Here is a 17157-nt window from a genome sequence, read left to right as displayed (position 1 = left end):
CATAATATGGTGGAATTCTACATTTGGGTGGAGAATGAAACAGTTAATTCAGAGACCATGGTCTAGAACTTAAAGAGGGGTAACTTTGAAGGTATGAGGCGTGAATTGGCTAGGATAGATTGGCGAATGATACTTAAGGGGTTGACAGTGGCTGGGCAATGGCAGACATTTAGAGACCGCATGGATGAACTACAACAATTGTACATCCCTGTCTGGTGTAAAAATAAAAAAGGGAAGGTGGTTCAACCCGTGGCTATCAAGGGAAATCAGGGATAATATTAAAGCCAAGGAAGTGGCATACAAATTGGCCAGAAATAGCAGTGAACCTGGGGACTGGGAGAAATTTAGAAGTCAGCAGAGGAGGACAAAGGGTTTGATTAGGGCAGGGAAAATAGGGTACGAGAGGAACATTAAAATGGACTGCAAAAGCTTCTATCGATATGTAAAGAGAAAAAGGTTAGTAAAGATAAATGAGGGCCCCTGCAGTCAGAATCAGGGGAAGTCATAACTGGGAACAAAGAAATGGCAGACCAATTGAACAAGTACTTTGGTTCGGTATTCACTAAGGAGGACACAAACAACCTTCCAGATATAAAAGGGGTCAGAGGATCTAGTAAGAAGGAGGAACTGAGGGAAATCCTTATTAGTCGGGAAATTGTGTTGGGGAAATTGATGGGATTGAAGGCCGATAAATCCCCAGGGCCAGATGGTCTGCATCCCAGAGTACTTAAGGAGGTGGCCTTGGAAATAGCGGATGCATTGACAGTCATTTTCCAACATTCCACAGATAATGGATCAGTTCCTATGGAGTGGAGAGTAGCCAATGTAACCCCACTTTTTAAAAAAGGAGGGAGAGAGAAAACAGGGAATTATAGACCGGTCAGCCTGACATCGGTAGTGGGTAAAATGATGGAATCAATCATTAAGGATGTCATAGCAGCGCATTTGAAAAGAGGTGACATGATAAGTCCAAGTCAGCATAGATTTGTGAAAGGGAAATCATGCTTGACAAATCTTCTGGAATTTTTTGAGGATGCTTCCAGTAGAGTGGACAAGGGTGAACCATTTGATGTGGTGTATTTGGACTTTCAGAAGGCTTTCGACAAGGTCCCACACAAGAGATTAATGTGCAAAGTTAAAGAAAATGGGATTGGGGGTAGTGCGCTGACATGGACTGAGAACTGGTTGGCAGACAGGAAGCAAAGAGTAGGAGTAAATGGGTACTTTTCAGAATGGCAGGCAGTGACTAGTGGGGTACTGTAAGGTTCTGTACTGGGGCCCCAGCTGTTTACATTGTACATTAATGATTTAGACGAGGGGATTAAATGTAGTATCTCCAAATTTGCTGATGACACTAAGTTGGGTGGCAGTGTGAGCTGCGAGGAGGTTGCTATGAGGCTGCAGAATGACTTGGATAGGTTAGGTGAGTGGGCAAATGCATGGCAGATGAAGTATAATGTGCATAAATGTGAGGTTATCCACTTTGGTGGTAAAAACAGAGAAACAGACTATTATCTGAATGGTGACAGATTAGGAAAAGGGGAGGTGCAACGAGACCTGGGTGTCATGGTACATCAGTCATTGAAGGTTGGCATGCAGGTACAGCAGGTGGTTAAGAAAGCAAATGGCATGTTGGCCTTAATAGCGAGGGGATTTGAGTACGGGGGCAGGGAAGTGTTCCTGCAGTTGTACAGGGCCTTGGTGAGGCCACACCTGGAGTATTGTGTACAATTTTGGTCTCCTTAACTTGAGGAAGGACATTCTTGCTATTGAGGGAATGCAGCGAAGATTCACCAGGCTGATTCCCAGGATGGTGGGAATGACCTATCAAGAAAGACTGGATCAACTGGGCTTGTATTCACTGGAGTTCAGAAGAATGAGAGGGGACCTCATAGAAACTTTTAAAATTCTGACGGGGTTAGACAGGTTAGATGCAGGAAGAATGTTCCCAATGTTGGGAAGTCCAGAACCAGGGGTCACAGTCTAAGGATAAGGGGTAAGCCATTTAGGACCGAGATGAGGAGAAACTTCTTCACCCAGAGAGTGGTGAACCTGTGGAATTCTCTACCACAGAAAGTTGTTGAGGCCAATTCACTAAATATATTCAAAAAGGAGTTAGATGTCGTCCTTACTACTAGGGGGATCAAGGGGTATGGTGAGAAAGCAGGAATGGGGTACTGAAGTTGCATGTTCAGCCATGAACTCATTGAATGGCGGTGCAGGCTCGAAGGGCGAATGGCCTACTCCTGCACCTATTTTCTATGTTTCTATGTAAAGTATGTGATATTCAAGGAGAGTTTGCCTCTTGATAACCCTTTTCTTACAGGCATAAAATGACTTGAGGACTTTTCTATCTACTCAACGCCTCCCAGTGAGGTGCTCTAAATAGGCACATCCTGAGGTCATTTAGAGGTGAATTAGTGTTGCTAAGAGCATAGAGTTTAACATCTCATCCGAAAGATGGCATCTCCGACAGTGCTGCGCTCCCTCAGTGCTACCGTACACATCTCTAGGAATGATTGTGGAAAATAATAGCTGTAGATAGCATATCCAAGCAGGATTCTTCATAGTGGTGGCAGCTCTTCTGCATTATGTGAACTGTTAATTTGCACTGCATTGTTTAAAGGACTATAAACATCTCATAACTCAAGCTGACTTTGTTAAGAGACTTTACCAAGTAGCTATGTTTCAATATCAACCTCTAACCACACAGAAGCTCTGGCTAACTCTCCCTCTAACTACACATAATTTCTAGCTGTCTCTGCCTCAGATGCTTGGCCACTTTCGACCTCCTATGTTAACCATTAATGCTTTGACAGGGGCCATTGGATACGAAATGGCCCCCTGAATCTCTGAGGTAATGGTTTTCAAACTTCTCTGCAAATATTGACATATGCCCTTTTCTAACTTCTGAAAGACAGCCAGCTAATCAAGGTAAACGGCGCTGTCATTGCATGAAATATTCTTTTTTTAAATTAATAAAAAACAAAAGTAATAACATGCGAATAGGTCAATAAATACAGAATATATAGAATTCTCTGTGAAAAATGCCTGACCCCAGACAGGGAGAAATCTGATGGACTTGTGGACATTGAGGTCATGTGGAGCTCGGTTTGAAAACCTATGATCTATCAACTCACGTCACTTCCCAATACTCTTTCTATGTGCTCACTATTAAAGCTTATGAGCTGAAAGTTGGCCAGTTCTTCTCTGAAACAGAAACCGGATCATAGAAAAGTGTCGTATCAAATGGTGCAAAATGCAGAATTGTGACCATTTAACCAAGGTTTCATCCTCGATTTGTCCCATTTATAGTTGTGTGAATTAATGTTAGAAACTCCAGAACTGTGAGATGATTCAGGTGAAAGTTGGAGGTAACACTGGGGACAAAACGTGAATTGGGATAGAGGATAAAGCTATTCTGCAGCATCAATGATTCGAGACTTCAGCCAGCTGACAACAGCCAAGAGCAATTTCTTTCCACAGCAGATTTTCAGTATCACATCTCGCCGCTGGTTCTGGTGAGTGAGATGGGCCAGAATTAGAAACCCATGCTGGAGCAATAGGTTCAAACCATGATCTGAAGAGTAAAACAGTCAGCGAGAGAGTGAACTGCAGATATGTCAATCCTGAATCAAAGGATTTTTCCAGAGCCATGAAGATTCTGAATGAATGATGGTATATTCAGAAGCGGATAGGTTATGAGAGCAATGGAGAGTCTAGAGCTTTAGACCAGGAGTTAGATGAAGTCCTTACTACTAGGGGGATCAAGGGGTATGGCGAGAAAGCAGGAATGGGGTACTGAAGTTGCATGTTCATCAGGCTCGAAGGGCCGAATGGCCTACTCCTGCACCTATTTTCTATGTTTCTATGTTTCTATCTCCCACTCACAGTGGAGTCACACTCTCCATTAAAGGAGAACTGTGGCTAGCATGAGAAGTGTCAAACCAGATCTCCATGATTATCCCAAGAACAAAAAGGCTGCTCTATTCTTCATTTCCCACATTACAACAGTGACTACACTCCAAAAGTACTTCATTGGCTGCAAAACGCTTTGAGACGTCCGGTGGTCATGAACGATAAATGCAAAAAGTCTGTACAGGTCAAAACTTCACAAAGTCACCTGCCTAAGGAACCCTGTCATTTCCTGGAACTCATATGCAGCAGTAAATCTGCAGCATCAATTAGGCTAGGAGAATTTTGCTGCCTGTTGTGAGTCTATTACAATTTCTCAGAGGCTTTCTGGATTACCCCCAACTACCTGCACCCTGTTATTGTGCCACCTAATATACAAGTAGAGTTAGGGAAGAAAAGTAGCGATTGTGATGGTGTCAACCAACAGATCCAGATGTTAACGTTTAAAAGAACAAGAAAGGCCTAGAAATTCCTTTTCATCCCGTTTGGTGGCAGTAACATCAACACCCGGTCACCTTCTCTTTAATTTTCGCCCCAGTAGCGGCCGACTGCCCATTTCGCATCCCCTGAAGCTACCGCTCTTATCGCCCCGTGCTGCTTCCGGGGAGTGAAAGCCAATTTCGGGGCTGGGGTGCTGACGGGAGGCGCAAATTAACCCAATTTTTCCCCCAAAGACTTACATTTATATAGCGCCTTTCACGATCACTGGACGCCCCAAAGTGCTTTACAACCAATGAAGTACTTTTTGAAGTGTAGTCATTGTTGCAATGTAGGGAACGTGGCAGCCAATTTGCGCACAGCAAGCTCCCACAAACAGCAACGCGATAATGACCAAATAATCTGTTTTTGTTATGTTGATTGAGGGATAAATATTGGCCAGGACACCGGGGATAACTCCCCTGCTCTTCTTCAAAATAGTGCCATAGGATCTTTTACATCCACCTGAGAGAGCAAATGTGGCCTCGGTTTAACTTCCCATTCAAAAAACAGCACCTCCGACAGTGCAGCACTCCCTCAGCACTGCACTGAAGTGTCAGCCTAGATTTTGTACTCAAAGTCTCTGGAGTGGGATTTAAACCCACAACCTTCTGACTCAGAACCAAGGATGCTACCCACTGAGCCACGGCTCACACCAGTTGCCCCTCAACACCCAACAGGCGGACATGAAAGGTTCCAATTTGAATGGAGAATCTCCCCTTATGCTGGAGCATGTACATGCTGCTGGCTAGAACCTGAAGGTCCTCAGCCCATCTCTGAGTGCACCAGATATGAGGCGAGAATCATTTATTTCTCCTTCAGAATTATGGGATCAGAGGAGAATGTAAAATGCTCTCTATTTTTGGTAAGTGAAAAAAAGAACTAATGACGAAAATCCTTTCAGATTGTAGGAGACATTTAACAGTGATTGCGGTTGAAATTTGTCTTGGTTGGTAGTGTAAAGCAGGCATTATCGAGTTGGCCACAAATATCGGCCACTGAAAATTGGGCGGGGAGTCGAATGGACGGCTGATTCATTAATGCCCGCTTTGTACTACTGCCCAAGGGAAATTTGTACCCCAGTGTTTCTGCCCTGCGTCAGGAGACGACCACTCGTTCTGCGCGTGATGGGAAGCTACAAGACCCAACGGATTGGCATCCAGGAACAGAGCGGATGTCGGTCAGAATAAGAGCTGTTGCTGAAGTTTACCAACTCTGAAGCCTCCTGACTGGCTGGCACTCAGGACTGGATCAGATTCCAAGCCATGTTACTCCTTCTGGAGGCTATTTGCCGATGGGTCTTGTGGGTGAAGACAGCTAAACAACTCCTCGTTGAGGTCAGAGACCCAAAAATGGTAGGCCTCTGAGAAAAAATAGAAAATAGTTCTAAACTTAAAAAAACTTCTATAAGGAACTAGTATTGTTAAGTACTTAAAAATATATATTTAGCAAGAGGGGAGTCACACTTTGCTTCATCCACTATGTCAATGCTGAAATTAAACCAAATCTTGTATTACCCGTGAGTGATCACATCATATCACATATACTGAGGCTCCAAGGTAACCGACTTTACTGGGCTGTCTGAATACAGGTTCCATTGTACTCCTGTTTGCAATCTTCACATGGGTCTTCAGTCAGTGTTCAGGAGGGGTGTGGAACTACTCGATTACTGTGGTATGGTATGAAGGTCACATACTGTTTATATCAGGAAGTCACTGCATTTCGTAGAAAAATCTTCAAAGGGCTGGGCCGTCCAAAAATGGAGGGGAAAAGGGAGGAAGGACAGCCTGGGAGATAATGTTTTGCCACTGCTTAATTCTTCCAGGAGCAGTACTGATCGTATCCATGGAGATGCTAAGCTGACCTGCTCTCATCAGGGATAATGTGGAATTAAACTTCTGAAATGTGGGGTGGGAGGAAGAGCAAATGACCACAAAGATATAATTGCAAAACTGATAAATATCAGAAAAGCATAGAAGAGAATTAAACTGTTAGTGATATTAGCAGTTGTCAACATTTACCTACATTACAACGGTATTTACAATCGCATTTTTAGGCCCTCATCTCTGTTCTTGGTACAACAGAACATTGCGACGATTCCCTACATTACAACAGTGACTACACTTCCAGAGTACTTCACTGGCCGTGAATCGCCCCGAGGTTGTTAAAGTCACTGTATAAATGCAAATTATTTTTGTTCTTTATGCATCACAATATATTTTAGGCAAATAAATCTTCAAAAACATAACTCCCAAATATGCAGCTAATGTGCTACACATCACCAAAAAGAGAGACACGGTACATATGAGGAGCACAAAATATTATGATTTACATTGTGAGCTTCCGAATTGCTCCAGCTATTGTTCGGAGCCTTCACGCGAGCCTTGCTGCTAAAATAGGCAGCATATTGCTACTCCCCCATGGAGCTCAGCTTTAAAATCACAAAGGTGGCAAGGCATTACTAGGATTTAATAGCTTTTTCTACAACTTTTAGCAATTCACTTGTGCTAACTTTGCTGACCTGAGGTCACCCCAGCATGCAGATACCCCGGCTGTAAAACGGAGGAATCCCAAACGTTTACCAAGACCGAGTCTAATTTATACGGCTAAACTAATCAACCTCCTGCCTTGAATCAGAGGCCCGGGAAAATTCCAGCACATACACTCATTGAATGGCGGTGCAGGCTAGAAGGGCCGAATGGCCTACTCCTGCACCTATTTTCTATGTTTCTATGTTTCTATGTTACACTGACACCAAACATTTGTACCCAACCCCCACTTTAAATACAAAGTTTCGCCATCAGTATCAGTGCTCCGACACAATTCACAATCGATTTTGGTTCTGTATTCATTTGGCTTCAAAACAAAGGCGAGGTTGAATTGTGAGCGGCGATGACATCATGGGGCAATGTACAGACGGCAAATTTCAAATTAAATGCCATCCTTCCAAATTCATTGTCCCAAACTCCCAGATCCTCAGGGGAGGGCTCCACGCACACGGTCCCTTGGAACATTTTGTATTTTGACATTTAAACGGTTCTGCTAATTAATTGTAACCAACTTCGCAATAGGTAGATTTTTAATCTTAAAACTACATTTTTGGAAAAATAAGCAACATTCGGCCTTATCCGTAATCAGGAAACCAACCAGATCAGCACACTCTAATCCCTCCACCCCCTTTCGCAAAGTCAACATTGGGTTAGATTTGGCTTCCATGTACTGCCCATTCTGTTTCTCTTATTGTTTCCCACATTACAGTTCAGGGGCACTCTCGGGGGGGAATTTTAACCCCCCCTCCTCCGCCAGGATGGGCAGTAGATGAGGAGGGGAGGGGGTTAAAAATTCAATAATAGGTAATCCGACCCCAAACCGCCTCCAACATCCGGTTTTAACGGAGACGGGTTGGGGGTCGGGGGGGGTGTGGGGGGGTGCGGGTGACTAACCTGCACTCCAGAGGCGGGTTCATCCTCAAAAGATGTTAATGAGGATGCTTGCCTCAAATTTAACTTTGAACACCTGCGAGCTGGGTTTCCCAGGGTTCAGCAGCTGAGGGAGGCAAGAAGGGCTGGATCCATCAGGGATCAAGGGGTATGGAGAGAAAGCAGGAATGGGGTACTGAAGTTGTATGACCAGCCATGATCATATTGAATGGTGATGCAGGCTCGAAGGGCCAAATGTCCTACTCCTGCACCTATTTTCTATATTTCTATGTTTCTATGTAAGAGCCTTCACAGCACGGCTTGAGAGTGCTTTCCCCGACCTAGCAAGCTTACCCGCTTTCGTCCCTGCAATCCGGCCACCACCCCCCCCACACGCCCCCGATGTCTCCTCCAGTCTTCCCCAGCTCTTCTCCGGCTCCCCCTCCCATGTATGTCTCCTCCGGATTCCCCAATGTCTCCCTCCCTCCATCCTCTCTTCTCTCCCTGGCTGAGAGGCCCAACCAGCAGCCTTTTGGGAAACAGTGACAAAATATTTTAAAGTGATCCTGCTGTTAAATTCGGTAGGACCCCCGGGAAACCTGTACTTCTGGTTTTCTGGCCATGGTGAACCTGCCCCCATCCCTCCAAACCCCGTTCTCTCCCTGTAAATATTGGGGCCTTCGAATTAAGCTCTGTGCCCGGGCCCCAATTCACACAAACGCTCTCCCCTATAACCCTTCCTTCAGTTCATATGTCTATTTTCCCCATCAAACCTGCCCCGTCCCCAATGCACGGAGCCATTCCCCCTCCTTGATATTCTTATTCCCGCTAGAGTCGAGCCGAGGTTCTACCTGACATGGCTGCTTCCCTCTGGCATTGACCTCAGTGTTGCGGGCATGGGCTCCCAGCTCATCGCCCAGGAATATCTGTTAGCAGCACCGAGTCTGTTATGTCTGTAATGCATTTATGAATGACTCCACGAGGCAATGTGTTGTACTCAAACTGTAGTGACCTTGGTCCTTTATTCGTAACTCCAGAGTGAGGCACAAGCATGGTGGGCAGCCTTTTATACTGGGCCCTGCACACCTATGCAGGTGACCCTCAGGCCTCCCACCACCGTGCCTCTGCCATAGGGGCAGGAAACCCCGGTCTCCATCAGTTGCACCCTCTAGTGGTACCAGCATAGTATATACACAGTGTAAACCTTATTGATAGTACATCAGGTAACAAGTCTCCATCTTATGCAACTATACAGTGACTACACAGAGAGTATAACTATAGTCTGCATATATAACAGAATCTGTGACAGAACAAAGCAGCATCGGTAGGTATGACCTGTAGCTGGCATCAACAGGAACATCAGTGACTGAAGAAGCAACAGCTCGTGACCGGATCCCCTGGAGCAGTAAGTAAACTCACACTGCAACAGCTGATTTGCCGCCCTGGGGGATTGAAACATGGTCACACTTGTGCACATTGAGAATGGCTGATTACGCTGTTTCATGGGTGGGTGGGGGGGCGGGGGGCGGAGTGCTAACTTGTTGGTGTCACTAAACCCAATGGTCCTGGGAATATGAATTGATGAACTTTAAAGTCTCGAGAAAAAAGTGTTCAACAAGCATTTTCTCAATTGCTTACAAACATAGGAACAGGAGTAGGCCATTCAGGCCTGCAAGGCAGTCAATTAGATCATAAGAACATAAGAAGATTAGAATTAGGAGCAGGCCATATGGCCCCTCGAGCCTGCTCTGCCATTTTATAAGATCATAGCTGATCTTCGAGCTGAACTTCACTTTAATGCCCAATCCCCATATCCCTCGACTCCCCAGGGTCCGAAAATCTATAAGAACAGAAGAATGAGGAGCAGGAGTGGGCTATATGGCCCCTCAAGCCTGCTCTGCCATTCAATAAAATGGTGGCTGATTTGTTGCTTAACTCCTTTTACCCGCCTTTGCTCCATGTCCCTTGATACCTTTACCTAACAAAAATCTATCAATCGATCTCAGTCTTGAAAGTTTCAATTGATCCAGCATCCACAGCCTTTTGGGGGAGAGAGTTTCAGATTTTTACTGCCTTTGTGTGAAGAACTGCTTCCTGATTTCACTCCCGAGTGGTTTGGCTCTAATTTTAAGATTATGCTGGCTTGTTTTGGATCATTCCTTTGCATCTACCCAATCAAATCCCTTTATCATTATAAGCAGTTCAATTAGATCACCTCCGAATCATCAAAACTCAAGTGAATACAAGCCAAGTTACGCAATCTGTTCTCATAATTTAACCGTTTAAGTCCTGGTATCATTCTGGTAAATCTGCGCTGTACCCACTACAAGGCGAATATATCTTTCCTGAGATTCAGGGCCCGAAATTCAGTACCGCTGGAAAGCTGGTGCTGCCCCCATTTTTTTGGGGCCATTAACGCCAACATTTTTTCGTGGCTGGGCCACCCCATATTCAGCTCCAAAAGTGAACAAATGGTTTCCAGTGCTAATGAACCCTTCCAAAGTGGATTTTTCAGCAGTGTGGCTGTCTTCATTTGAGCATTTATCACCACTGAGAAATTCAGCATGCAGGTAAGGGTTTCGAATGAACTAGCTGCTCCCTAGCCTTTTTAAAGGCCGGGGTTTGCAGCAAGGCCCTGAGGGGGGAAGAAGGTTGGAAGGATGGCTGTGTAAGAGGTGCAGGGAGAGCCAACAGGTTCACTGATATGGAGCTGGAGACACTGATGGACAGTGTGGAGGACAGAAGAAGAATTCTGTTTCCTGACGTGGGGAGACCTGGCAGACCACCAGTACATAATGCATGGAGGGAGATTGCAGGGAAGGTGTCAGGCACCTCCATATATGTGAGGACGCACCCTCCCAGGAGGGTGATGGCCAGTCTGCGTCCGGACCTTCCAGGGTGGCAATGGGTCGATGCTTCCTAGCTATGGAACGATGGGGATCCTCCTCCTCCTCCTCCTGCATCTCCTCCTCCTCCTCAACCAGTGGTACTGCTGGCGCAACCTACAGCGGCTGTTCCCACATGATGGTCAGGTTGTGGTGCATGCAGCAGACCACGCCGATTATGGAGACCCGTTGAGGAGAGTACTGCAAGGTGCCACCAGAACGGTCCAGGCACCAGGCAGCGGTTAAGGATGTCTATGCACTGCTTGATGATGCACCTGGTGGCACAATGAGCGTCATTGTATGCATGCTCTGGCGCTGTCCTGGGGTTCCGCAGAGAGTGAGCAGTCAAGTGGACAGGGGATATCCCTTGTCCCCATGCAGTCAACCGCAATGCTGACTCGGGCCGATCAGGATGGCGGGCACACTTGTCTGGCGCAGAATGAACGAATCATGGCTGCTGCCTCCCTTGCCTGCTGTCTGTCTGCATGTTGCTGATGACGACGCCTTTTCCTGCGTGCCACCCTGCCTCTGACCAGGTGTACCAGGTGTCGCCTTCCCAACACTCCTCCCATCCTCAGGGTGAACCCTGCCAAGCAGGTCTCTGCAGCCCACAGGCCTCCACTGCATTCAAATTCCTGGGACATTGGAACCAGTTCTGGGGGAAGTGGGACCTGTCCTGGGCAGGACTGGAACTGATGTCCTGGGGTAACATTTGCTAATGCAGTTCGGGAGTGTTTAAACTAACATGGCAGGGGGATGGGAACCTATGCAGCGAGACAGGGCGAAGTAATATGGAGTCAGAAACAGATGGGAGAAAGGTAAAAAGCAATAGTGGAAGGCCGAGTAAACAAAGGCAAGAAACAAAAAAGGCCACACTACATCATAATTCTGAAAGGACAAAGGGTATTAAAAAAAAAAGCCTGAAGGCTTTGTGTCTTAATGCAAGGAGTATCTGTAATAAGGTGAATGAATTAACTGTGCAAATAGATGTTAACAGATATGATGTGATTGGGATTACAGAGACGTGGCTCCAGGATGAACTCCAGGATGTTGAGTTCCCAGGACGGCTGGGAACTCAACATCCAAGGGTATTCAACATTCAGGAAGGATAGAATAAAAGGAAAAGGAGGTGGGGTAGCATTGCTGGTTAAAGAGGGGATTAATGCAATAGCTAAGAAGGACATTAGCTTGGATGATGTGGAATCTCTATAGGTAGAGCTGAAGAACACCAAAGGGCAAAAAACATTAGTGGGAGTTGTGTACAGACCTCCAAACAGTAGTAGTGATGTTGGGGAGGGCAGCAAACAGGAAATTAGGGGTGCATGCAATAAAGGTGCAGCAGTTATCATGGGTGACTTTAATATGCATATAGATTGGGCGAGCCAAACTGGAAGCAATACGGTGGAGGAGGATTTCCTGGAGTGCATAAGGGATGGTTTTCTAGACCAATATGTCAAGGAACCAACTAGGGGGGAGACCATCTTAGACTGGGTGTTGTGTAATGAGAGAGGATTAATTAGTAATCTCGTTGTGTGAGGCCCCTTGGGGAAGAGTGACCATAATATGGTGGAATTCTACATTAGAATGGAAAATGAAACAGTTAATTCAGAGACCATGGTCCAGATCTTAAAGAAGGGTAACTTTGAAGGTATGAGGCAAGAATTGGCTAGGATAGATTGGTGAATGATACTTAAGGGGTTGACAGTGGATGGGCAATGGCAGACATTTAGAGACCACATGGATGAACTACAACAATTGTACATCCCTGTCTGGCGTAAAAATAAAAAAGGGAAGGTGACTCAACCTTGGCTATTAAGGGAAATCAGGGATAGTATTAAAGCCAAGGAAGTGGCATACAAATTGGCCAGAAATAGCAGCGAACCCGGGGACTGGGAGAAATTTAGAATTCAGCAGAGGAGGGCAAAAGGTTTGATTAGGGCAGGGAAAATAGAGTACGAGAAGAAGCTTGCAGGGAACATTAAGACGGATTGCAAAAGTTTCTATAGATATGTAAAGAGAAAAAGGTTAGTAAAGACAAACGTAGGTCCCCTGCAGTCAGAATCAGGGGAAGTCATAACGGGGAACAAAGAAATGGCAGACCAATTGAACAAGTACTTTGGTTCGGTATTCACTAAGAAGGACACAAACAACCTTCCAGATATAAAAGGGGTCGAGGGTCTAGTAAGAAGGAGGAACTGAGGGAAATCTTTATTAGCCGGGAAATTGTGTTGGGGAAATTGATGGGATTGAAGGTCGATAAAATTGATGGACTGCATCCCAGAGTACTTAAGGAGGTGGCCTTGGAAATAGCGGATGCATTGGCAGACATTTTCCAACATTCCATAGACTCTGGATCAGTTCCTATGGAGTGGAGGGTAGCCAATGTAACCCCACTTTTTAAAAAAGGAGGGAGAGAAAACAGGGAATCATAGACCGGTCAGCCTGACATCGGTAGTGGGTAAAATGATGGAATCAATTATTAAGGATGTCATAGCAGCGCATTTGGAAAGAGGTGACATGATAGGTCCAAGTCAGCATGGATTTGTGAAAGGGAAATCATGCTTGACAAATCTTCTGGAATTTTTTGAGGATGTTTCCAGTAGAGTGGACAAGGGGAAACCAGTTGATGTGGTGTATTTGGACTTTCAGAAGGCTTTCAACAAGGTCCCACACAAGAGATTAATGTGCAAAGTTAAAGCACATGGGATTGGGGTTAGTGTGCTGATGTGGATTGAGAACTGGTTGTCAGACAGGAAGCAAAGAGTAGGAGTAAATGAGTACTTTTCAGAATGGCAGGCAGTGACTAGTGAGGTACCACAAGGTTCTGTGCTGGGGCCACAGCTGTTTACATTGTACAATAATAATTTAGATGAGGGGATTAAATGTAGTATCTCCAAATTTGCAGAAGGCACTAAGTTGGGTGGCAGTGTGAGCTGCGAGGAGGATGCTATGAGGCTGCAGAGTGACTTGGATAGGTTAGGTGAGTGGGCAAATGCATGGCAGATGAAGTATAATGTGGATAAATGTGAGGTTATCCACTTTGGTGGTAGAAACAGAGAGACAGACTATTATCTGAATGGTGACAGATTAAGAAAAGGGGAGGTGCAACGAGACCTGGGTGTCATGGTACATCAGTCATTGAAGGTTGGCCTTCATAGCGGGGGGATTTGAGTACAGGGGCAGCGAGGTGTTACTACAGTTGTACAGAGCCTTGGTGAGTCCACACCTGGAGTATTGTGTACAGTTTTGGTCTCCTAATTTGAGGAAAGACATTCTTGCTATTGAGGGAGTGCAGCGAAGGTTTCCTAGACTGATTCCCGGGATGGCGGGACTGACATATCAAGAAAGACTGGATCAACTGGGCTTGTATTCACTGGAGTTCAGAAGAATGAGAGGGGATGTCATAGAAATGTTTAAAATTCTGACGGGTTTAGACAGGTTAGATGCGGGAAGAATGTTCCAAATGTTGGGGCAGTCCAGAACCAGGGGTCACAGTCTAAGGATAAGGGGTAAGCCATTTAGGACCGAGATGAGGAGAAACTTCTTCACCCAGAGAGTGTTGAACCTGTGGAATTCTCTACCACAGGAAGTTGTTGAGGCCAATTCACTAAATATAGTCAAAAAGGAGTTAGATGTAGTCCTTACTACTAAGGGGATCAAGGGGTATGGTGAGAAAGCAGGAATGGGGTACTGAAGTTGCATGTTCAGCCATGAACTCATTGAATGGTGGTGCAGGCTCGAAGGGCCGAATGGCCTACTCCTGCACCTATTTTCTATGTTTCTATGTAAAGAGTCAGACCTGAATGTTGTGCAAAGCTCTGAGCAGCACTCAGCAGGTTTAATGGAGCCAAAACAATTAATAAAACAATGTGAAAAGCTAAGTAGTGTGGATGATAGAATCTGACATAAAAACATTAATCTTTAATAAAATGATGTGAAAAGCTAAATACTGCGGTTGATGGAATCTGACATAAAAACACTAATAATTAATAAAACTATTTTCCTACCAAAGGGCCCCGATCGCGGCAAATCTCCAGTGGTCTCGCATTCGAGCACCAACTCGAATACCACGCGGGGACACTGCCTGAAGGAGTCCTATCTTTTTGTAGGTGAAAATCGCAGTCCTAGCCACTTTTCAGCGTCCCGTATGCTGCTGAGCTCAATGCTGGAATCTTACTTTACAGCGGCTTTACCCCGCCATTTCCGGTGCAGGTGCGCACCGCTCAAATCCCCCCCCCCCCACCCCGAGCTGAATCTGTCTCGGGGGGGAGGGGGGGGGTTGTCGGGGGGTGGGGGGGGGGTGTGGGAGGAGAAATCACCAGACTGTGGCGGCCGATAGATATTTTTGATTGACCGCCCAAACCCCACGGTAGCCGTTCCTTTGGGAACGGAGAATTTCGGCCCCGCAATGTCCAAAACTGAACACAGTTCGCCATATGGGGTCTGTCTAAGGCTCTGGACAAGTAAAGCATAACTTCCTGCCCTTTGTATTCCAGTCCCTGAGATAAAGGCCAACATTCCATTAGCGTTGTTGATTACTTTTTGTATCTGTGCACTGGCTTTTAGTAACTTGAATACCTGGACATCTAAATCTCTTTGCTTCTCCACTGCTCCTAGACTCACCATTAAGAAAATATTCTGATTTATCTTTCTTAAATCCAAAGTGGATGTTGTCACACCTCTCCAAATTGAACTCCATCTTCCAGTTTTTCCGACTAATTTAATCAGTCCATGACCCTTTGTAACTTCCCACTCCCAATCTATACAACTTACTGTTCCTCCTAGCTTAATAACATCTGCAAACTTGGATATACAACTCTCTATTGTTTCATCCAAGCCATTGATATTCATTGATGCTGAAAAGCTGAGGCAGCTGTACTGAAGAACACTACTGGTCACATTCTGCCAATCAGAGTACATTTCTTTTATCCCTACTCTCTGTCATGATAGGAGATGGGGCAGCAAAAAGCTCCTGCCAGGTTTTCTGAGTGTTACACTGTTTTTGATCCAGCATCCAAATCAGAAATAAAGAAAGAGATGGCATTTATACAGCACCTTTCATGACCTCAGGATGGCCTGAAAGGCTTCACATCCAATTAAGTACTTTTTTGAAGCACAGTCACTGTTGTAATGTAGGGAAACAGGCAGTCAACTTGCAAACAACAAGATTGCACAAACAGCAATGAGATAAATTACCAGCTAATCTGTTTTAGTGGTGTTGATTGAAGACTAAATATTGGTCAGGTCACCAGGAGAACTCCCTACTCTTATTTGGAAAGTTCCATAGGATCTTTTACGTCCACCAGAGAGGGGCCTCGGTTTAATGACACATCCGAATGATAACACCTCTGACAGTGCAGCACTCCCTCAGTACTGCACTGAAGTGCCAGGATGGATTTTGTGCGCAAATTTCTGGAACGGCATTAGAATGCATAACGTTCTGACTGAGAAGCGAGACCGCTAACACTGAGTCAAGGCTGGCACTCAAAACTGAAACAAACTTGTACAACTAGCTCGCACAATAGCTTAGTGTATTAATGCACTACCTGATGTGGTACCATACAATGTGGACTGAGATTTCAACCATGGCTTGTGCTGGACTATCTGGTGTCAGCCAGAGTAGTGATAAAGGTGAGGGATAAGAAAACCAGGAGGGTTTTCTATACCTGGTTACTGCTCAAAGACATATGCTAGAAAGTTTGGATATCAGGTGAGGACAGGATGAGGATCAGTGTATGATGCCCTTCCTGGTTGACACAATTTCGCAGATGAAAAATAGCCGCTTTGGGTAAGGCATTGGCGAATTTCAGCAGCCCAAGGAACAGTGGGTTGGTGCATTCAGGAGAGGAGAGAGAAAAGGGCAAGAAAATACGAGGGTGGGGAGGTGCGGGCAAGGGGAAGCTTATACAATGAACATTAGCGATTGCATATACAAATCAAGTCTGGTATCTGAACTCGTGACTCTCTGGGTTGTTCGTCCAAACACCCTGTGACGATGCCTTACTGGGCCACTTCTCTGAACAGCAAATAAAACAGGACTGTCAGAATTTATGAAATACACTTAACGTCCACAAAGGGATTTACATATTTTGTTATTATAAAAGAGGTAGATAGTCGATAAGATTGTTGTTTTGCAGTGACACAGTTAGAAGCAGCCGAGATTTGAGGTATGGTGAACTTACTGCACTCTTCACCTGAGCCAGCTGAGCATTCTTCTGCTCAAGTTCCTGAATGCGCAAGGCAAGCATATCTGTTTTTTCAATGGCTAGTTGGAGTTCCTCTTCCTTCGCCTTCATCTCGATGTTCTGACCTGCTACATGTAGAAGTGGCCTCACCTGCAAAAAGAAAAGGTTTGTTAATGCAGGCTTTAAAAAAACAAAAGGAGCAAAGCCAGAAAATAACATAACCAAAATAAACCGTCTTCAGAATAAATCTGCCTCAAAACCTTCCCCTTAAATTCT

General features: G+C 45.2%; 1 protein-coding gene across 1 annotated transcript in view; it reads right to left on the bottom strand.

Moving 5' to 3' along the window:
• LOC139226633 (myosin-16) overlaps window positions 1–16945 on the bottom strand; it is a 326697-nt gene extending 309752 nt beyond the window's left edge. The window contains exon 1 of the mRNA XM_070857530.1: window positions 16879–16945. Within this exon, the coding sequence (XP_070713631.1) occupies window positions 16879–16944 (66 nt within the window). The 5' untranslated portion in view covers window position 16945. The remainder of the gene's footprint in view (window positions 1–16878) is intronic.
• Between the last annotated feature and the right edge of the window lie 212 nt (window positions 16946–17157).

This window comes from Pristiophorus japonicus, chromosome 16 (genome assembly GCF_044704955.1).
Source record: "Pristiophorus japonicus isolate sPriJap1 chromosome 16, sPriJap1.hap1, whole genome shotgun sequence".
NCBI lineage: Eukaryota > Metazoa > Chordata > Chondrichthyes > Pristiophoridae > Pristiophorus > Pristiophorus japonicus.
Note: the sequence above shows the minus strand (reverse complement) of the source record. Positions and strands in the feature narration are given on the sequence as shown.